This window comes from Anguilla rostrata, chromosome 18 (genome assembly GCF_018555375.3).
Source record: "Anguilla rostrata isolate EN2019 chromosome 18, ASM1855537v3, whole genome shotgun sequence".
Taxonomy (NCBI): domain Eukaryota; kingdom Metazoa; phylum Chordata; class Actinopteri; order Anguilliformes; family Anguillidae; genus Anguilla; species Anguilla rostrata.
In genome coordinates, this window is record NC_057950.1 from 1,122,637 (window position 1) to 1,145,829 (window position 23,193).

Sequence of the window (23,193 nt, forward strand, 5' to 3'; positions counted from 1 at the left end):
CACTGGAACGGATGTATATGACAGTTAGCCAGGTTTATAAATCAGTCCGGCTGGGTTAAAATTTAATTTCGCTTGGCTCGTGTTGTATTTGCTGTGAGCGCACATCCAGTTTTTTTCAATGTAAAGTGAAAAAGGAGAAAGAGAAGCGTTCATGTCCGAGCATCCTAGTGCTGACGGTGTCCCCTTGTGAGAGGAGCACACAGATTAACCTTCAGGACAGGGAATTCACAATGGGGACTGACCTATAAAAACCCCATTTCGGAAAACCCGTCCCTGGTGAACACCAAGCCGACAGCCCTTCTAATCATTCCAAACATCCAGTGGTCCTGGTTTGCCCCAAAAGCACTTTCTCCAATTGCAATCCGTCAGCTGAGAGACACACCACCACCTCAGCAGAAACAACACACCACTCAATACTCCCAGAGAGCTATTATACCTCCCTGTACATTATTTTACCTGCCACAGCTTCAACCAATCACAGCCCAGTACGGCCATACCGCGCACTCTGGGGCACGGTGTGGACATGGCATGTGTAAGGAGCCATTTTGAGTGTTCTTGGATGTTCACCACTGCTGAAGACTGATGAAGCCACAAATGCCACAAGTTATAATTTGGCAAGCAGCAACTGGAAGACCGGGCCATGGGCCTACCAGGCGGAGAGGTCAAACGTACAGGCAGATAACCCCCCTGGAATACCAGGATGTGGACGATACCAAGTGGAGGGGTCAACGAGGTCAGGACAAGACTGGACACCGATGGATAAAACCACTCTGCAACACATCGGCAGTGCCACAGCACAAGAAATGTGTCTGGATCACAAAGGAGTCATTACCCTGGACCTCCACAGAAAAGTATCTAGGGGCGGAATAGTTACCATCATAAGATCACGTGCAGTCGCACAAAGAATCTTATTACTCTCACTAGGTCACGGAGGAGTATATTCTTCAGTTTCTCTATTCTTGGAGAAGGGATTTTGGTGCCTATTCCTGTTCAGACCTTATTTGGGCACAACAAAGGGAACTGTGAGTGTAGAAGGCTAGCTCAGGACTATTTACGGGAAGCTCAAATAAGCATCTGGGGAGAATCTGCTTAACAGTTCTCCCCAAATTGCTGTACGGAATCATTTGGTTATGTACTTTGTTGGTGAACATGTTCATGTTTATATGCCTTAGCCAGCATGTGACCCTGTGTTCCACTAAAGGTAATGAATGTGTTCGTATTCGGCCTCATTAACTTAACTGGTGATTAAGTTTATTAATAAACCCTCATATTTGCATCTCATCAGCATCCCGTCTAATTATTCTGCAGCCTGATAAATACTTAGAGCTCAGTCTATAAGAATCCACTAAATGCTGGTGCGTGAAGTCGAAGGTGCGGTGTCTCGGGATTCCAAGTTTCAAAGGGACCTCTGAATACGAAGCCAGACATACATATATAAAGATATAAGTTATATTGGACCTCTGTGTCCCTTGCGAGGAAAAAACAAAACCGGAGGGGAGTAGCTAAAGGAGGGGGGGGGGGGGCAGAGCTCAGAGGCACAGGAATACTGCTCAAACCCAGAGTTTACATATGCTTTTGGTGCTGAAGTTGATTTCATTCAATAAACCTGCAAAATAGTGAGGTACACTGACGTTTAATCTGCTCTGAAAACTCCAAAAGCTCATCTTCTGGTCTTGTTCAATTGACTAACTGCAGCTGGGACAAACTGAATATTACAAAGACAAAATACATTCTGCTATTAGACCCCACGTTTCAGTAAAATCTTGTTTATTTCATAAGGCCAAATCATTTTTTCCATGTTAATCATGAGAGATGACCTTGGTGTGACCTACACAAGCTCAACAGCAATCCAAGGTGAGGAGGAGGAAGTGATGTCGTCCGTCTGAATTGAGTCTGCTTTGATGTGATGAAACAGACTCCAGAGCGCAGTAATAAAGGTGGGCCAGTGTCCAGGAGGATTACAGCTTCAGAGAGAGAGGGACTGTGGAGTCGCTCCAGGTGAAGAGACTGGGAGTAACCAGCAATCGCCTGGACACACCACTTACACATTTACACAGCAAGTACTAAACTGCTAGCCTCTGTACGCCACAGCGTTGGGGAGGGGGGGGGGGTTGGGGGGGGCTATGCTCACTGCAAACGCTCCCAGCAGAGCCTGTACTACTTGGAATTAACAACACAGAGCATAGCAAGGTTTTTTTTTTTTTTAACTGAGTAATGGTAACATCAACGTCACAGGATCCATATAATTTGCAGGAAACAATATTTTAAACAGGCTCGTTACCTGTGAAGTCACCTGTGAAGTTGCTAGCAGGTAGAGGTCCTAGGTCACTACGAGGTGAGACATTATCCAGCTTAATGACTGTGGGGCAGATGGGGGGGGGTCTTTGCACTCTGCAGTCCACCAGCTCAGCTGCACCTCCACTGAACTGGAGAAGCACCGTCAGGCACCGGGAGACTGCAGGTGACCCACTGACCAGAGGAGTTCATCTAACAGGAAGCTCAACACAGGACACTGACTGATAGTTCAACTGCCAGACAATGCAAAATCACAAGCAAGTATAGTTCTATAGCCTTCAAACCTTCTGCCTGTGGGAGATCTACATATCCAGCCTCTGCCTTCACCAAAGACTCTTCAGTGTCTCTCAGTTCCAGCTGGTCACCCGAGGTCACACACACACACAGATCCTGCTGGGCTCGAATGATACACAAGTTCTGCCTTTATGAAGTCCGTCATGCTCACAGTCCTGTACCTCAGGTGAGCCGCAAGGTCGAGAAAACGGAGGTTGACATGACTTGAGTTTAAACAGATGACAAGGCCAAGACTGAATTGTGGGTAATCTTATTATTGCTTTTTGGAATGAGAGTGGCAGAGTAATGGTGAACAAAGAGGGGAGAGAGAGAGAGAAAGAAAGAGAGACAAAGAGCTGTGGAATTGCTACTGTCAGCCTCAATTTGTAGCCTAGCGGCAGCTAGTTGGTCTCACACAGAAAAGTTCTGTTCTGATCCCGTGTTTATAGCGCTGCAGTGCCCGTGGAAGCTACAGAAGGCTGCGTTACGCTTCAATCTTCTCACGGAGCATTTTCACTCAGAATAAAAGGATCACACCAGGAAAGGCGGGCATGTTTAAATCAGACCACCTCGGGACTCCAGCTTGACCCGTGTCATGCTACTGCTGTCCAGCGCACTTTTCCCCAGCAGCACACAGAGCGGCACAGCGAGCGGCGCACAGCCATACGGCACAGCGAGCGGTACACAGCCACACGGCACAGCGAGCGGCGCACAGCCTTACGGCACAGCGAGCGGTACACAGCCACACGGCACAGCGAGCGGCGCACAGCCTTACGGCATAGCGAGCGGCACACAGCCACACGGCACAGCAAGCGGCACACGGCACAGTGAGTGGTACACAGCCACACGGCACAGCGAGTGGTACACAGCCACACGGCACAGCGAGCGGTACACAGAGCGGGACACAGCCATACGGTACAGCGAGCGGTACACAGCCATACGGCACAGCGAGTGGTACACAGCCACACGGCACAGCGAGCGGCACACAGAGCGGCACACAGCCTTACGGCACAGCGAGCGGTACACAGCCTTACGGCACAGCGAGCGGTACACAGAGCGGCACACAGCCATACGGCACACCGAGCGGTACACAGCCACACGGCACAGCGAGCGGTACACAGAGCGGCACAGCGAGCGGTACACAGAGCGGCACAGTGAGCGGTACACAGCCATACGGCACAGCGAGCGGTACACAGCCATACGGCACAGCGAGCGGTACACAGCCATAAGGCATAGCGAGCGGCAAACAGAGTGGCACACAGCCTTACGGCACAGCGAGTGGCACACAACCATATGGCACAGCGAGCGGTACACAGCCTTACGGCACAGCGAGCGGCACACAGAGCGGTAGACAGCCATACGGCACAGCGAGCGGTACACAGCCATATGGCACAGCGAGCGGTACACAGCCATACGGCACAGCGAGCGGCACACAGAGCGGCCCACAGAGTGGTACACAGCCATACGGCACAGCGAGCGGCACACAGAGCGGCACAGCGAGCGGTACACAGCCTTACGGCACAGCGAGCGGCACACAGAGCGGTACACAGAGCGGCACACAGCCACACAGCACACAGAGCGGCACACAGAGCAGTACCGCGCTAGGCGTCCTCTCAGACACAGCCTCAGCTCGCCACGACGGGGGCCGGAACGTTGGGTTTCGGCGCGTTGCTAGGAAACAGCTGGAGACCCTTGTGGCTGGTTATTACAGTGATTGAGTGTGGAGGGGAAAGCGCGAGCCAAAATACTACTGCATCAGACCGATTTTTGAGCAACCAAAGAATTCATGGCGGGGGAACTGGAATTTGGAATATCATCCAATTAATGCAAATAAAATAAAATCTACTGTTGCAGTTTCAGAAAAAGAAAGTAACACACCACACAGTTACAGTTACCATTACAGTTGAATACCTTTTAGTCAAAATAGGCATGCAACAAATGTCTGAGTATATTTCCAGCATCTCCTTCTCTCATAAGAGCTATACAATTACTGCATAAGTACTGCATTCACATTCAGAAATGCTTACAGTATGTCAGTAACCACAAATAACATGGGGTGTGTATCACTTGGTATGCACTGGTAATGTCACTTGCAGTATCAGTGGTGACATAATATGCCATAAGTCTATTTCCGTTTAATGACATAAGCATTTATGAATGCTTGTGTAGTGCTTATGAAGGCAGTAATGTACTTCATAATGAGAAGGAGGCGTATAGCTGTAATGAAGGACCATGCATCAAACGTGTTCTTTTCACTTATAAATGAAGTTATAACTTTAATCCTAATCCACAGATTTTCCTTAAATTTGGGGATCTGGATAAGAGTGTCCGCCAAGCCGCTGTAATGTGCTGCACTGTAATGTACTGTAATGGGCGGCAGAGAGCCCCAGCCCTGCCAAGTCCTGTAAGCCGTCTGAGGGGCGTGTAAATCGGGTGAGACGGGGGCGGGGCTGGACAAGAAACTGTTGAAGTGTGCAGAGGAGGTGGTCTCGCTTGTGTTTGAACACCCCCCCCCCGCCCCTTCAGCCTCAAGGGACACCAGGACATCCTTATTCTTTAACATATGCCAGCCGGTGTCTACACAGTACCTGGGATTTAAGGATTTCACCAAACGACTTCAATGAAGGAATTTAACTGTCATTTTCCACATAGAAGCTGAAGATTAGGAAACAAGCCCAGGGATCAGTGGTTTCGTGAAAGGATCAGATTAGACGAGGAAAGGAAGTTTTTAATTTAGAGAATACCTAAATGAAACGGGAGATAAGCAACAGAAAAAACATAAAAGGAATTGATTTGAATACCCAGAAAGTGACGTTGTGATGATTGATGACGGTTGAATCCCAGTTCACTCACCTTGGACGAAAACTCGTTTCCAGAAGATTCTGCCGAGATGATTTCCTCCCAGGAAGACCATGTTGGACAGGATGAGCATGGCGGTGGAGAAGGCAGAGAGAAAAGCCAGACAGCGCCTCCTCATGGCCGGGGAGAGGCAGCGCTCCTGCAGGAGGGAGAGCTCAGCTCAATCAAACCCGCTGTGCTATCCTCCTCTGTCACCACCTTTTTTACATCCAGACATTTAGGAGGCACATCCAAAACAACCTGCACTAATTACTTCACATTCATTACATTTTACCCATTTAAACAGCTGGATATTGACCGAAGCAATTCAAGTTCAGTACTGTGTGCAACTAATGATATTTTTGATATTTAGTATATTAATATAAGATATTACGTTCCAGACAACCTCCCAGCTTTGCAATGGCAGGGGCAGGGCAGTTTGTGGTCTAAACACTTCAGTTCTCTAGAACATGAGTAGAAAACCGTAAAAACTGAACCCTCTCGTCGGTACCGGAAACCGTACCGTCTCACTCAGTGGGTCCTGAGTGCAGGACGTTTTGGAACCAACGGTCTAAACTGTAAGGGCTACCCTGCGGTTGTAAAGGCCCACACTGCTCCAAAACCTTACCAATGAGGTGTAAAAGGGGGCTGGAATGTAGTCCTCCAGGCATAAAAGAACATTCTAGAGTTAGAATACATGTGACCTGTGTAAGGACCCGAGAGTTCTAGAACTTTCCAGCAGATGGAAAAGGGAAGCCTGTGGTATTTCTGTTGCCTACTGTGAAAATGTCCTTTTCATTCAAAAATACGCTATATTACCAAAAGTACCAGGACACCCCTTGATCTGGGACAGTTTTTCATGGTTTGGGCTAGGACCCTTGGTTCCGTTGAAGGCAAATCTTAATGCAATGACATTCTAGAGGATTCTGTGCTTCCAACATTGTGTGAACAGTATGGGGAAAGTCCTTGGACAATGACAATGCTCCCAGAAACACAGCGAGGTTCATATGGAAATGATTTTGTCGAGATTGGTGTGAAAGAGCCGGATTGGCCTGCACAGAGCCCTGAACTCAACCCCATCCAACACCTTTGGGATCAACTGGAAAGCCAACTGGGAGTCAGGCTTAATCGCTCAATCAGTGCCCAACCTCACTAATGCTCTTCTGTCTGAATGGAAGCAAATCCCTGCAGCAATGCTCCAACACCTGTATAAAGCCTTCCCAGAAGAGTGGAGGTTGTTATAGCAGCAAAGGGTGGACCAACTTCATATTAATGCCCATAATTTTGAATGAGATGTTAGATGTCAGGTGTCCACATACTTTTATAGTGTAAAAGTGTAACTCCTGCTCTTGAGCTAGGGTACACACATCAGGCTCTAGTGTTAAATGCTAATTGTTGTTCATATTCTGTTCGGAAACGGCAGTTAAACCTCCAAAAAAAAAAATATCATACAAAATCTTGGTTTTAGTGTTCATTAGTGTTCAGCAAGAAAGTATTACATCTTCCTTGCGCAGATTGCATTGTGGTATAACGAGCCTTTCTGAGCAATTTTGGGTCTTTGTGGTCCTAAAGAGTCCTTTGGGGAGCTTAGTCACTGCAGATTTTTAAACAAACAGCTCACGATAAGCGCTGGGGAGATCTGCAAAGGCCACCTCCAAAAAACATCATCGATCACCCCCCCCAAAAACACCCCGGCACTCTCTGGCCTGCTGCTGAACCTTCAGCGGCTTAAGAGAAGGTAATTACCAAATTATTCAATGATTCCGGCCGGAGACACACCTCTATGTGCCCTTGGGCACGGTGGAGGAGGGGCTTCAGTACACTGTCAGTATTCTGTCTGTTTCCCTGTCTGACTGCTATCCCAGCTGAGGATCCAAGCTTGACTCAGTGCTGTTTCTTTTTTACTATGTTAAGAAACCCTAACATACAGGGTCACCGCGTTCTCATCTGGTTCTAGGTTGGCAGAGCCAACTTAGATTTATCTCTTCCGTGAGCGGCTGGTCTAGAATCGTTAGCCAGGTCTGGCTTGGCTGCTCACGAACGCGTGCACTTAAGTTCCCTTACCGCGAACGTCGCTCAGGATAAGTTAGGCTGCAAATGTGTGGTGGCACCATATCTACGCTAACGAGGTCACAAGGGTTTCAGAGACTTGCAGCACAACGGAAATTATGAATCCAGAGGCTGCAGGCAACCTTGAGCTCTTTGAAACATTAAAGAAGTTAAAAAAACCTTCTGTTTGCAAAGTTTGACGATTATATGAGCTTCAGATAAAGCAGAATATCTAGCCATCATAGGATTGTTGTTTGCTGAACAGGTTACTCTACAGGGTTGGAGTCCTGATCTATGTGGTCACTTCTGGCACTACGATCTTTACTTCACTTCACTCTAGTGTGTTTCTTTTGCACCTCTGCACCTTGAACTAATGCACTTGTTGTACGTCGCTCTGGATAAGAGCGTCTGCTAAATGCCTGTAATGTAATCTAGAAATCATGTGAAATGCATAATGGCAAATCATTTGACCAAAGTCTGGTGATAAAAATCTGACATCCCCGAGCGCTCTCCGCTGATGGCGGTGATGGCGGCTGGCCTCTTGTGAGGAGAAGCCGCACAGGCGCGCGCGGCTGACTTACGATGGCGGGGTAGGAGCGCGCGGCTGACTTACGATGGCGGGGTAGGAGCGCGGCTGACGTACGATGGCGGGGTAGGAGCGCGGGGCTGACTTACGATGGCGGGGTAGGAGCGCGCGGCTGACGTACGATGGCGGGGTAGGAGCGCGCGGCTGACTTACGATGGCGGGGTAGACGTGCGTGGGGCTGACTTACGATGGCGGGGTAGACGTGCGTGGGGCTGACTTACGATGGCGGGGTAGGAGCGCCCGGCTGACTTACGATGGCGGGTATGACTACGTGCGGTGAGGGCTGACTTACGATGGCGGGGTAGGAGCCCGGCTGACTTACGATGGCGGGGTAGGAGCCCGGCTGACTTACGATGGCGGGGTAGGAGCCCGGCTGACTTACGATGGCGGGGTAGGAGCGCGGCTGACTTACGATGGCGGGGTAGACGCGGGGGGAGCGGAGCGAGACCTTCAGCCCGTTCTCCACCATCACCCCCAGCCAGTTCATCAGGGCCCAGTTCCTCAGGTAGCCATGGCCGCCGTGCCAGTAGCAGACGAAGCAGAACGCCAGGGCGGTGGAGAGCATCTTCCACAGCGGCCCGTGCCGCGACCCGCCAGCCGGGATGTAGATGTACCTGGAGCGACACGGACAGAACCGCACAGAACCTTAAACACACCAGGGTCAGGGAAGGACCAGCACAATCAATGCACATACCATCAAAGAGGAGCTGGCTCATACATTCATCAAGCAAATAAAATCCCAGCATGCTCAGGCTCATATAAACAAGCAGCACAGGATGGGCAGTCTGTCATTTTGGCTGGAGACCTCTGAGATGACCTCAGTGGGAGAGGCATGGTTTTTGGAACGTGTCTGTTGGGGATTTTTTTGAAGCGTTGCATTTTTTTGATTCAATAAACTAAGTTGGTTGAAATTCTTGTCGAGAGAGAGAAAGAGCGGAGTCATATTTCTCAGAATTCCAAATAATAAAAACAAAATATAATAGATGAATTCAGCAATCAGGACCAGCAAACCCCTGCATGAAGTTCTGAGAAGATTAGTCTCACACCCTGAGAAGAATACTTTACTCGACTGTCACAGGACGGAGCTGGCAGTGAATGTCACTGTTAATTGCTTTCTTTCTCAAGTGACAGTCTTATATTCTCCCAGACCTTTAAAACCCCTGAAGTAACAGGATTAAATTTTAATTTTTTCATGCATAAACCTTTTTGTTTCACATTCGAGAAGTTACAAAGGTTAGAAACCTTCGGCCAGACTGGGGGATTAATTAACACCCTGACTCAGAGAGTTTTTTTTTCTGGTGGAAATGATTAACCAAGGAGGAGCGCTTTCCTGCAGTGTAAGAAATCAATCTCAAACCCCAGTCCTGGAGAGCTGCGGTGACAGCAGGGTTTCTGTGGGATTTCCTTCCAATCAGCATCCATTTTAGGCCTTGGAAGGAGAGAGGACTTGCTCCTACTCTAGTGCTCCAGTCTGTAACCATTCCTGAGAGGAATGACACTCCAATATTCACTGCAGTCCACTATCGATAACATCGATGACACTGAACGCCAGCAGAGTCCAAACAGGACTGCGTAACAAGGGTTACATAATGACTGCTGGAATTCACGCATGCCATGCTATTCACGAGCCTCATTTAACAATAATGGCTGCAGCCAGTTTCCGTAATGGAGGTCAGACGACCCCAACCGACCAGTGAGCTAGCCTAGCTTCCCTGTGAATGCAGACCAGTGAGCTAGCTTAGCTTCCCTGTGAATGCAGCCAGTGAGCTAGCCTAGCTTCCCTGTGCATGCAGCCAGTGAGCAAGCCTAGCTTCCCTGTGCATGCAGACCAGTGAGCTAGCCTAGCTTCCCTGTGCATGCAGCCAGTGAGCTAGCCTAGCTTCCCTGTGCATGCAGCCAGTGAGCTAGCTTAGCTTCCCTGTGCATGCAGCCAGTGAGCTAGCCTAGCTTTCCGTGTAGACCATGCAGCTAGCCCTTGCATGCAGCAGTGAGCAGCTAGCTTCCACTGTGAATGCAGCCATGCTACTATTCCCTGTGAATGCAACCATGAGTAGCCTAGTTTGTGAATGTCAGACTCATGAGCTAGACCATGTTCCTGGTGAATCAGCCATGAGCTAGCCTAGCTTCCCTGTGAATGCAGACCAGTGAGCTAGCCTAGCTTCCCTGTGCATGCAGCCAGTGAGCTAGCCTAGCTTCCCTGTGAATGCAGCCAGTGAGCTAGCCTAGCTTCCCTGTGAATGCAGACCAGTGAGCTAGCCTAGCTTCCCTGTGAATGCAGACCAGTGAGCTAGCCTAGCTCCCTGTGAATGCAGCCAGTGAGCTAGCCTAGCTTCCCTGTGAATGCAGACCAGTGAGCTAGCCTAGCTTCCCTGTGCATGCAGCCAGTGAGCAAGCCTAGCTTCCCTGTGCATGCAGACCAGTGAGCTAGCCTAGCTTCCCTGTGCATGCAGCCAGTGAGCTAGCTTAGCTTCCCTGTGAATGCAGCCAGTGAGCTAGCCTAGCTTCCCTGTGAATGCAGACCAGTGAGCTAGCCTAGCTTCCCTGTGAATGCAGACCAGTGAGCTAGCCTAGCTTCCCTGTGAATGCAGCCAGTGAGCTAGCCTAGCTTCCCTGTGAATGCAGACCAGTGAGCTAGCCTAGCTTCCCTGTGCATGCAGCCAGTGAGCTAGCCTAGCTTCCCTGTGAATGCAGCCAGTGAGCTAGCCTAGCTTCCCTGTGAATGCAGACCAGTGAGCTAGCCTAGCTTCCCTGTGAATGCAGACCAGTGAGCTAGCCTAGCTTCCCTGTGAATGCAGCCAGTGAGCTAGCCTAGCTTCCCTGTGAATGCAGACCAGTGAGCTAGCCTAGCTTCCCTGTGCATGCAGCCAGTGAGCTAGCCTAGCTTCCCTGTGAATGCAGCCAAAGAGGACAGCCAACGCGCACAGTGGCGCAAGACCTTCAGCGCAAATGCAATTGCAGCTCCTCAGCCGTATCTCTCTAAATCCTTTCATTGAATAAGAAACCTCTGAGTGAATCTTCTATTGATTTCCCGAATCTTCTATTGATTTTCCTTAAGAAAAACCCGAATGTTATTTCATATCTGGATTATATCAGGGTTTCATCTGTGCGTGCGTGACACAGGGATCAGAGCCAGTCGCTACTTCAGAGAAATTTCACAACTGATGTGTGACGAACTTAACCAGCGAGCGCTAACACCAATGCTAATGCCATAAAGCAGCTCTGACGCTGACCCCTGGAAATCATGTTGGGCGAATTAAAGCGGGATTCATAGGACGTGACATTTAAAGTGCATTTCCTGAAAGCAACAACTGAGGCAGAAGGATAAGAGGAAATGCAAATACGTCGGATGAAATGAACGCGAGCTGTCTGAGAAATTTGATTAGCGTCTCAGTAGGACAGCCAAGCTCACTCACTCCACCGCCCACATCCCCACATCCCCCCACCAGCACTACCCACATCCCCCCACCAGCACCGCCCACATCCCCCCACCAGCACTACCCACATCCCCCCACCAGCATTTACATTACATTACATTACATTCATTTGGCAGACGCTTTTATCCAAGAGACGTCAAAAGTGCATTCATGATCGTAGACACTGCTGAACAGCACCAGCCCCCCACATCCCCACATCCCCCACCAGCACCACCCACATCCCCCCACCAGTACCGCCCATCCCACATCCCCCCACCAGCACCACCCACATCTCCCCACCAGTACCCCATCCCCACCGCACCACCACATCCCCCACCAGTACCGTCCACATCCCCACATCCCCCACCAGCACCACCCACATCCCCCACCAGTACCGCCCACATCCCCCCACCAGCACCACTCACATCCCCCCACCAGTACGCCACATCCCCACATCCCCCACCAGTCCCCCACATCCCCCGCCACACCACCCTCCCCACATCCCCACATCCCCCCACAGCACCGCCCACATCCCCACATCCCCACCAGCACCACGCCCATCCCCACCAGCACCACGCCACATCCCGCACACCCGCCAGCACCACCACATCCCCATCCCACTCCCACCAGTCAGCCCACATCCCCCGCCCACCACCCACATCCCACTCCCACATCCCCACCCGCACCCCCACATCCCCATCCCACCAGCACCTACTCACATCCCCCCTCGCACACCCTCCACTCCCACAGACCACCCATCCCCACATCCCCCCACCAGCACCACCCACATCCCCACAGGGTGCCTCAAGGGCATGAGTAACGCCAACGGCTTCGAGGGGAAGACGGAGAAACTCTCCCCTTCCTCCGTTTCTCTCTGAGTTTTCTGTGCTAGTCTCCGTGTCTCTGCCTTGGCAGCTCTGAAGCCTCAACTTCCTGTTATTTCTCCTACTTTTTTGCGCTGTTGTTTGTTTTGTTTGTTTATCGCACGTCTGGCTTCACTGTTCTGGGAGGAGGCGGCGCTCTGCGGCAGCCATTTCAAGGCTGAAGGAACACAGATCGCGTTTTAATGAGCGCGCCCGTTTCCTCAGCTTTTAAAGATTTTTCTTCTTCGTGCGCGACTCCGTGACGGGCGGGAGCTGAGCGGAGGGGCCGTTACTGAGCTGTGGGGCGCGCGCGTTCCCCCCGCCGGGAACGCCGGCCCCCGAACGGCCCCCAAAGCGCGGCCTCCTCGCCTCCGCATGCTGGCTCAGCTCCAAGAACCCCGGCAATAAATCTCAATCAAAGCGTCCGATTCAAACCTACGGACCAATGACCTGTAAACTGAACTACCACAGGTGCAGCACGTCTTCATCTTTTGAAGAACTGGACGGGACAACTGCCCTCGTTACTTCCCTGCCCGCCGATAACACAGGGTCTCGGTTTCATATAAACACTGTAACACACCGTTTACGGCTCCTTCATATTCCATTTGAGCACATAACAGCACCGCACCGGGCACTGCGGGTCAGATCTGTATTCCAGAACTTCTTGCGACCCGCTTAAATAACACAGAAGGTCAGGAGGAGTTTGCTTCTCCCTGTAACACCGTGTTTATGGATAATTTATATCCCATAGCCCATGCATTAAAATGTATGAAAACGTAAAGAATTTGAGCAGGAAAAAGCAATTTACGCAGCCCTAGCCCTGTTAAAAAAAGATGACATTCACACAACTCTCCTCTCCAGAGTGTCACATGGTTATTTTGTGCAGCACGGACACCGTGTTCCAGTGTCAGATAACGAGCGTCATGGAGCCTCATGTATAAACCAGGGCCACACTGCAGCATGGAACTGCACACGGGTACCTTTAAGGCTTTTCACGACACTATTCTGCTGAAAAGGTCCACCCCATCCTCAAACGGCTGAACTAGTCGCTCGCTACCACATTTTTAAAACGCTTTACTGTGTCTTAACCAGGCGGAGTCGTCCATAATGCTGGAAATGCTCCAGCGCTACGGCGAAAGGACAGAACCTCAGACGCGCGGGGGCTGAAGCGCAGAGCTGGGTTAGGGTTAGGGTGCAGAGTTGGGTTAGGGTTAGGGTTAGGGTGCAGAGTTGGGTTAGGGTTAGGGTTAGGGTGCAGAGTTGGGTTAGGGTTAGGGTGCAGAGTTGGGTTAGGGTTAGGGTTAGGGTGCAGAGTTGGGTTTTTAAAAAGCTACCCAGCAGCCCCTCGCCGTGCGGTACGTTAGCGCCCGCAGCCGAAGGAGCGGCGTCTCGCTCGCTTTCCGAGAGCCTGAATCCCTCCCTCACCCGGAAAAGCACAACGCTGTGGTTTCGGCTTTTTCGGTTCCTAGTTTTCCCCAAGGTGGAGTCACTTGACCGTCAGGAAGGTCTCTTGAAAACTATAATGGCGGGGGCGACTGCGGGGGGGGGGGGGGGTTTCTCCAGAAAACGAGTGCACCATCACTGTCTGAAATTCATTTGAGTGCAATTAAAATGGTGCCTGTTTTTCGATTATATTGTCAAATCCATTCCCCAGAAAACCCATCTTGCCCCCCCACCCCTCCACCCCCCCCCAAATACAGACGCTGCCCACATTAATAGCAGAGCGTCCCTCCCTGGCAGCTCCAACACGCTGATCCATATTTTGATGTGAGTGCGGAATAGACCCTCCTGCGTTCTGCACGTCTCCGTACCGCAGCGCGGAGCGTAAGAAAGGGTAACTGCGCTGCTTCAGAGGGGCCCAGAGCATGTGAGTAATGACCGTCATTCCACCAGGCAGCGGACTGTCCATTGGTGCAATTCAAGTGCTGCCTTCTCTCTCGTCTCTATTCTCCATTCCCTCACCCTCTTCCCTCCTCCCTCCCTCATCCCTGCCCCTTCAACCCTACCCTCACCCAAACCCACTTCCCCTGACCCAGATTGGCGCGAACACCTTGCTCCTGAAACCCGGCTGCCATCCTGAGGAGCTGGAGGGTGAAGGCGGTGAGAGGTCCCAGAAAGTCAGAAGACCAGGCGCCACCAAGCTGGAGCCAGTCACAAGCTCCCCCACCCCCCTGTCACTCCCACCCATCCCGATCCCCCCCTCACCCCCACCCATCTCTCACCCCTCACCCTCACCACCCCCCTCACCCCCACCCATCCCTCACTCCCACCCATCCCGTCCCCCCTCACCCCCACCCATCTCACCCCCCTCACCCCTGCCCCCATGCCTTTCTGAGCTGGACCCCTCTCTGTCCGTTACCCTCTCCGATTTCTACCTGTCTGAGGAACACACAAAAAATAGGAAAGGAGGGTTTTAAAAAAATGTTTAAAAATCAAAGTGTAAAATCTTCCTCCAGGGATCATGGCTTGGAGGAAGACTGTCACCCCCATCCCCACTGTGGCTGAGGACCCACCCATGCAAAACAACTGTCTGATAATGAAGCCAACAAAAGCACTAATTAGCTTTGTCTGTGTGGCGGATCAGTGCGTTTGGCTGCTATTATGGCGTTCTAAGAGACGCGTCTCATCCACAGAAATACCAGCACACCTTGTCCTGTTCCTCCCCCCATGACCTAAGCATTTGCATTATGAAAATCTGAGCTGAGCAGGTGTGAAGACCCTCTGTGCCTTAGTGAGAGCACACCCTCCTTTTCTCACAGTGATCTACCTTTCTGGCGCTGAGCGGAGTCTAAACAGCAAAGACAGCATTCTCAGTGTCAGTCTCCGTGTACATCCACAGAGAAGTCCATACCATTAGGGCGCAATGCTTCGTATGTGAGGCTATTTCTGACTTAATTACTGCATGCATATTAAACAGCAACTCTACATATGGCTTTGAAGCTACATGCATGTTTCAAGTAACTGAGCAAAATATTAATAATTAACCTCCTATTTAACCTATTGCTCTGTTTTTGTTTCTATATTGCACATTGAATAACCTTTTATATGGAGGTAATATGCTCATAAAATTACATGCTCCTTATGTGCTGGTCGTGTCAATGCCTTACAATGTAGATGCAGGATAACACAACCAGTTTCCCACTAAAATGATTCCTCAAGGGACATAATCAAGTTTTGATGTAAAATATGAATCAGTTCACATCTGATAAAAACAACACTCATGATGTATGAAAAAAAACATACACTTATGTGTACGTTTATTACTTATTTAGAAGGACCTTGCTTGCCAAGTCAAAGAAGAGACATGGTATCCCACATGGCATTTGTAAGAAATCTAGCAAACAATGTCGTGTTTGTTTTGCACCCACAGGAAGCATAGATCACAAAGCTATTCAGCCCATACATAGCAAAGTTTTACAACTATTTCACTGGTAACATATTGGAATCACATGCTGCTTTGTACATAGCCAGTCAGCGACCATAAGAACCTGTCTGGAGGGTGGGGAACACCTGTATAGTGAAGAGCTCATTTAGCACATGGGGGCTAACCTCAAGGCAGTGAACTATTTAATTAGCTCATGTTACTACATTATTGTTTCTTGTTCCTGTAAAGCATCTTTGTGACAAGATCCATGTAAAAAGCGCCATACAAATAGCACACAAATAAAGATTTCCCACAGCCACAAATTTAAATAATCCTGTAAGCCCTACTAATGACAAAATCACCTAACGGGCTAAAAATGACCTCTATCAGAAGTACATCATATTCCTGAAATAAGCGAGAGAAAAAAATTAATCAGAAGTTTTACTGTGTTGCTGCTATGACAGCTTCCTATTAAAAGCACTTCAGGATCAGGACCATGGACAGCAGCAGCAGTACAAGCAGTTTTCCTGTGTTGCTGATGAGACAGCTTCCTGTTGTCTGTAAGCACTAGGAGAGAAACTTCAGGACCATGGACAGCAGCAGGAGCAGCAGCAACAGGACCAAGACCAGGACCATAGACAGCAGCAACAGCAGCAGCAGGAGCAGGAGCAGCAGACGCAGCAGCAGCAGCGGCAAGAGCAGCAGGAGCAGCAGCAGGAGCAGGAGCAGCAGACACAGCTGAGGTCTCATTTCATCAGCTCGCCGCATTTGCAAAGGCGGCAGCTCCGCGGCGGGAGTCTGGCGCAGGAGATTGTGCCGCTACAAGCAGCCGCTGCCTACCACAGAGAGGGGCGCTTTGATTGACAGGGCCCTCAGCGGGCTGTCTGCGCTCTGCTCTGGGGACCAGACTGCCGGGGGGGGAGAGCTCAGGCTGAGGCCTGTCTGTCTGTCTGTCTGTCTTTGCTTCTCTGCCTTTCTCGCCTTCTGCTTTTGGAAAACGAAGCGACCAATGGACTACTTACTGTGACTCGCCGTCCGTGCCAAAATCGTCCAATCACCATCCGACACACTGGCCACACTCAACCCCTCACCACAAAGCCCCCCAAAATAAGCACTTTCAGGTCAAAGCCAAGACACCTCAGGCTAAGGAAACGCAACAGATCTGAAAACAGTGATCCTTTGAACACTTCACACAACACTGTGAAATGCTGCAATACATTTCTGATCTTTAGCAGTATATATTCAGTGTGCTTCTGAATATCCAGCTTCAGTAAGGGCGGTGGGTTTGGGCTCGGTCTGCGGCTCATTCAGAAGAAGTCGCCTGCACTGCGGGGTCGGGCGCGCAGAGGGAAACACAGTGACTGCAAACGAAAAAAGCGGCTTTACCGTGCGCTAAACGACAGAAGGAGAAAAGTGGCACTTTGAGAAAAGACCTTTTAACACAGAAGAGCTTACTGCGGGGGAGACAGGTCTGTAGCTCGTTAAAGCCCATCCAACACCACTTCAGCACAAAGGCGCTACGGTCATAAGCGCATTTATGGAGATCTGCAGCTTCAAATTCATAAACACTTTATGATGACCAGCTCAGTCTTAAATTTCAATCATATACAGGAGGAAAAGAAATTATGAAAAGGCATGAGAAACTGTGCTCTGCAGTCCTAAGGCACTGGTTGACAATAGCTCGGGATTAAAACTAGATGTATGCCTTTTTTTTCTGGTTGAAATATGTAATCACATTTGTCCCCTGGTATAACACAAGGTCTTTCTCACTGGTGTTCAAGGGCTTGTCCCCTGAGGGCTAAACTCGTAGTGCACAATGACCTTAACTAGTGCACCACACCGCAACTGTGCAGACTGCCACACTATGAGTCTTCCTTCGCTCCATCTCTTAGTGCAGGAAAATCTTCTCCATTATCGCTCATCTTTAGAGCTCCACTTTAAAATGATAAAATGCAACGCTACGGAACAAAACAAAAAATAATAAAAACTGCCACAAAGAATGAAAGAAAGAAAAAGGATTATGCACGAATTACATATGCGCATATTCATAGACGGGCACAGCGTTCTCACAGAAAAACAAAAAACAAAAAACGAAAAACAAAAAAATAAACAATATTGCAACAGCAGTTAACCTGCAGAGGAGCTCCCCAGCGTATCAGCATAATGGGGAACACATGCAAATACAGCGCTGATCAAACGCTCTTTGTCACTGGAGATCAGCACCTTGGCAGCGATCTGCAGGCACACAATGATGCCGCATTTTCACAGGCGCAGAATGGAGCTCCTGAATATGCAATTATCACAACTCTCCTGGGAATACGAGAATTCATTAGGAAGCGCATCAACGTTTCCCAAATATCAGATCAAATGTGTCGCAGGAAAGACGCAAGTAATGAGAGTAATTTTCGCTGTTTTTGTGTTTGTTTTGTTTTTTTATGAAAAAACATTCTCAAAAGAGGAATGAGTGTATACTTTGGATTTTACGGTAAATATTACCCAGCACATGAAACACTGAGCACTGCAACTGACAATCAAAATGTATGGCACTGTCACCACTGTACAGCCAGAGAGAAGATTACTGTTTTCAGACATCTGCAACACTGTAAAATACCACACAATGACACTGATAAAGGGAACTTCTGTCCCTTAAATCAGCTCATCAAGTACACTTCTCAAGTACTCAATATTTCAGATGCATTTCCCTTTCAAAAGGCAACCACTTGCTTGTTGTAAAAACAAAATTTGAACCACCACAAACAACTCCAGTAGCAGTAGCAACAGCAAAAAAAACAACAACAACAACAGCAGCAAGTGCAGCAGCAGCAGCAACAACACCAGCAGCAAAAACAAGAAAACTACAGCAACAAAAGAAACAGCAATAATAACAGCAGCAACAGAAGCCTGTCCATCTCATGCTGGTGCAGAGACCTTCCAAAGCCACATTCACTGATAGGCCTCCCCCACCACACAGATGTACCTGTAATACAACAAGAGGAAGGGGCCAAGCAAGGCAGAACTGGTCCAGCTTGTCCACCCACCTCTGACTGCTGCTCCATTGCATTTCCAACACAGCTGGTAGCAGAGCTGCGACACACAACGCTGCAGCTGCTGCAGGCTTCTCACTGTGCATTAATGACCTGTGCATGGGCAGCGCATGGGCAGCGCATGGGCAGCGCATGGGTAGCGCATGGGTAGTGCATGGACAGCGCATGGGTAGTGCATGGACAGCGCATGGACACTTTGTGGAACTCGGAGAAAACCTGAATCGGAAAAGGGATTCCAGAGAAACAAGACAGGGACAAACTCAAATTCGATATTATTGTAACACATTTTTTAAGCATTAATCTCAATGTTCCTCAATACTAATTGCCGAAAAATTTCTGCTAGGGGTCATAACTGCTAATCAGGAAAAGAGCCAGGAGAGCAGTTATTGCATTTAAGATGAATCCCCTTTTAAAATTGTTGACATTGGTTTCCATGATCAAATCACATCCTCCTCCCACAAGCACTGCATAGATGAATAATCACGATGATAATCGCTGCTGAATAACAAATTAACTCAAAACGCTCTTCCGTAATTAACGTGTGATTATGAAACATAAACATATAAACATCTGTTGCAATAACAGCCATCGCCTCAACATTAATCATTAAACGGGACGTGCTGGCTGGATCGTCCCGTTGAGACACCTTGCCCAGACGGGGGTTAAAGTGGGCGGAACGTCCACGTCCAATCATACGGCAGCAGCCCACTGGCCAATCAGAAGTCTACTACCTGCCTGCATGAGCTACACACGGAGCGCCCTCCCCTGACTCAGCGATGGGTACCAACTCACACAAATTGGGCGTTTAAAAAAAAAAAGTATTAATCTTGAATAAAAGGTTAATGATCGAGGCACGGCCTGCTGACGCCCTTACGAGCTCCGGGCTGCATTCTGCGTTTGCACACGCGCAACGAGCCGGTCTACCCGCGCGGTCCAAAACACGGCCTTTCCGGGTCATTCCACACAACGAGAGAGAGAGAGAGGGAGAGGGAGAGGGAGAGAGAGAGAGAGGAGAGAGAGGGGGAGAGAGAGAGAGGGAGGGAGGGAGGGAGGGAGAGAGAGAGAGAGAGAGAGGGAGGGAGAGAGAGAGAGAGAGAGGAGAGAGAGAGATGGAGAGAGCGAGGGAGGGAGAGGGAGAGGAGGAGGACAGAGAGAGAGGAGAGGAGGGAGGGACGAGAGAGAGGGAGAGGGAGGAGGGACAGAGAGAGAGGAGGGAGGGAGGGACAGAGAGAGAGAGGGAGGGAGGGACAGAGAGAGAGAGGGAGGGAGGGAGGGAGAGAGAGAGAGGGAGAGGGAGGGAGAGAGAGAGAGAGAGGGAGAGGGAGAGAGAGAGGGAGAGGGAGGGAGGGAGAGAGGGAGAGGGAGAGGGAGAGAGCATAACCCAAGCGGACCAAAAGTCCCATCAGCGGGAGTGAATCACACCCTCCTCGAGTCTCTGAACTGGCCACTGAACCCCACACCGCGCGCGTGAACGCGCTCCACGCTTTTAAAATAACTGAAATGGTGGGTTCTAATTACCTTTCAGTCTGAAAGCTGTGAACAGCACACAGGCTGATGGGCTGAACACGCTGGGCTGAGATAATGACAGTCTTTACAAACGCTCCCGCTGCGCGTATGACACATCGCCCCCCCCCCCCCCCCAAGGGGACGTCAACACAACACCCCCCCCCCCCATGGAGAGTCCACATCACCCACCCTTCCCCCCAAAAAAACTGGACTCTGGGTGACATAATTGATGATTTTTGTGGTTCAATTTAAGAGAGCTGCATGCTACCTCAGCTTCTGTTCCAAAAACACAAAATTATTCCACAGGTCCTGGTGCATGTACCGTTATGGTGGCACTGATTTTGCTGTAAGTTTGTCTATTTGGTTGTTCCAGTGACTCCAGATGTGTTTGCTTACCGTGTTAAATGCACTTTTTGAAAGAAGCTCTGACTAAAAGTGTCAGCCAAATGACTGAATTGTAATGGTGCGATTTGCGATTGTAAGAAAGGCATGATTCTATTGCTTGGGAACATTTATTTTATGAAAAGACACTTGGCATGAATGGAAAGGACCCTAATGGGCTGGTAACTTTCTTTATTGTCAACCATCTGGGCAACAGCTCCTTATTTTTATCACTGAAAGCTAGACATCGTCTTCTCAGGGTCAAATTTTTGAGAGGTTTGAGTAGTCTGAACTTCTGAGATCTGGCAATGCCATTGAATCCGTAAGAACTGAGTAAGAGACCGTGAGCTGGCTTCAGGACAGGATGTTCCACAGCTACAACAGGAGCAACGACAGTGCATTGGTTTAAGAGGAATCGTGCACAAAGCAATTTTCTGAGATTAATCTAATCTGTGACACGGCGTAACCTGATTTGCACCTATTAAAACACAAATACAAATGCGCTCACACACCGACTGAAAGGCTTTGAAACATAAGCTGTCATTAAATACATTGCAACAGAGGCAGTCGCAATCAAAACCAATATAAATCTATCCTTTCCTCCCACCGCCCATTGTGCTAATGGCTAACAGTATAATGCATTCACACAGCCTGTTGTGCTAATGGCTAATGCTATGATGCATGCACACAGCCTGTTGTGCTAACGGCTAATAGTATAATGCATGCACGCAGCCTGTTGTGCTAATGGCTAATGCTATGCTGCATTCACACAGCCTGTTGTGCTAATGGCTAATGCTATGATGCATGCACACAGTCTGTTGTGCTAATGGCTAACAGTATGATGCATTCACACAGACCGATGTGCTAACAGCTAATGCTATTCTGAATTCAGACAGTCTGTTGTGCTAACAGCTAATGCTATTCTGCATTCACACAGCCCAATGTGCTAACAGCTAATGCTATTCTGCATTCACACAGCCCTATGTGCTAACAGCTAATGCTATTCTGCATTCACACAGCCCAATGTGCTAACGGCTAACAGTATGATGCATTCACACAGCCTCTGTTTTCGTAAGACACAACAACCTCCATCAGCTGGGTCATCTGACCACCCACGTACAGTGCCCTAACCCAATCAGAAACCCATTGTGGCATTGTTGATTAATTCATTCATTTGCAGCCACAGGGAAATACTATTAAAGTAATTTAGTAAATTATACGCCAAATTTTGTCTAATCAGAAGAGAAGACAAATGGAAAGCCATTACTCGCTGAGAGAGCCATTCCTTTCTCAGCCAGCATTGCAATCATTTTAAACTCCTAATAAACCTGACCAAACACAAATCACTGCAGCAATCCTTTAAAATTCAAAAAAGACATTTTATGAGTCCTGCCGTTTTGTCACTACAAGGCCTCATGATGCTCCAGTGTAGGGCAATAAAAAAATCACAGCGACGTGGAAGTCAGTTTATACTCCGTGACTGAGGTATACGGGGAATGAAGAAGTCCATGAGGAACTGAAAAGAAAGTAGTATCCAAGCGAAATCAAAGTTGTGGGGTGGGGGGGGGTGAGGGTGGGGGTGGGGGGGGTATGGTTGGGGCTTGCGGCTTCAAAAAAACTTTCCTATTATCAAACGGGCCCTGACAGAAAAGTTTGTTTTGGAACCACTGGAAAAGTAAAGTAAAGCACACAAAAGGAGGATGTACTCTCTTTCAAGCTAACTCAGGAAACTCAGGAAACTGAGCTAACTGAGCTAACTGAGCTAACTGAGCTAACTCAGCTAACTCAGCTAACTCAGCTAACTCTACTATAATGTAATGTAATGTAACTCAGCTAACTCAGGAAACTCAGCTAACTCAGCTAACTCAGCTAACTCAGCTAACTCAGCTAACTCAGCTAACTCAGCTAACTCAGCTAACTCAGCTAACTCAAGAGAAGCTGTCTGAGGCTGTCTGATGGGGCGAAACATCAAGTCCCACTCTCCACGCCGAAGCATCAGGGCCAAGGGTCCAGATCACCATGGAGACAGGCCGGCCGGAGCGACGGCTGCAAACGGGCGGCACTTGAGAAGTCATTAAAGCCAGGAGCGGCGCCTCTTCAAAGGCCGGGGGTCACCTTCTGCTCCCCCGGACCCTCCAGATGTTCCCCTCCTCGTTTAAAAAAAAAAAAACTCCCAGTTTCTCCCAGGCCACAGCCGTGTCGATCACTGGTGAATAAAAAGCCCGGAAGCAGAAGCTTCTTTGCTCCCACCGCTTTCGTTTCAACGGAAAAATCAGCCAACCGACTATTTGTATTACAGACACTAGAAACAAAAACTATTTTTAGCACAGAGACCATGAACACAGAACCAGAGAGGATCTGTCTGTGGACAGCCTCTGAGGATGAGTCTGGGTGATTCATTAAGCACGCAGGTGAAGCACAGCAGTGAGGAGCCCTAGTAAAAGTGACTTACCTCACCAGCCAGTGGTACAGCCCCACATCAAAGTGCCTGAAAAATAAAAGGTTCAGTAATCAGGAGGAGCTCTCTGGGAGATGTTTAATTAGTCTCAGGTGCATTCTGCAGTCTGCGTCCCATATAGTA

General features: G+C 49.2%; 1 protein-coding gene across 5 annotated transcripts in view; it reads right to left on the reverse strand.

The window, feature by feature from the left end:
• The window catches only part of hhat (hedgehog acyltransferase), a 125,670-nt gene that overhangs the window by 47,301 nt on the left and 55,176 nt on the right, over positions 1-23,193 (reverse strand). For 4 of the 5 annotated variants that reach the window (XM_064317809.1, XM_064317810.1, XM_064317811.1 and 1 more), the window contains exons 9-11: positions 23,065-23,100; positions 8,454-8,655; positions 5,422-5,566 (exon numbers count right to left, since the gene is read on the reverse strand). In XM_064317809.1, coding sequence (XP_064173879.1) covers positions 5,422-5,566; positions 8,454-8,655; positions 23,065-23,100 — 383 coding nt within the window. Of the gene's footprint in view, positions 1-5,421; positions 5,567-8,453; positions 8,656-21,970; positions 22,915-23,064; positions 23,101-23,193 lie in introns of those variants that run through there. The other variant, XM_064317812.1, reaches the window with a different exon arrangement.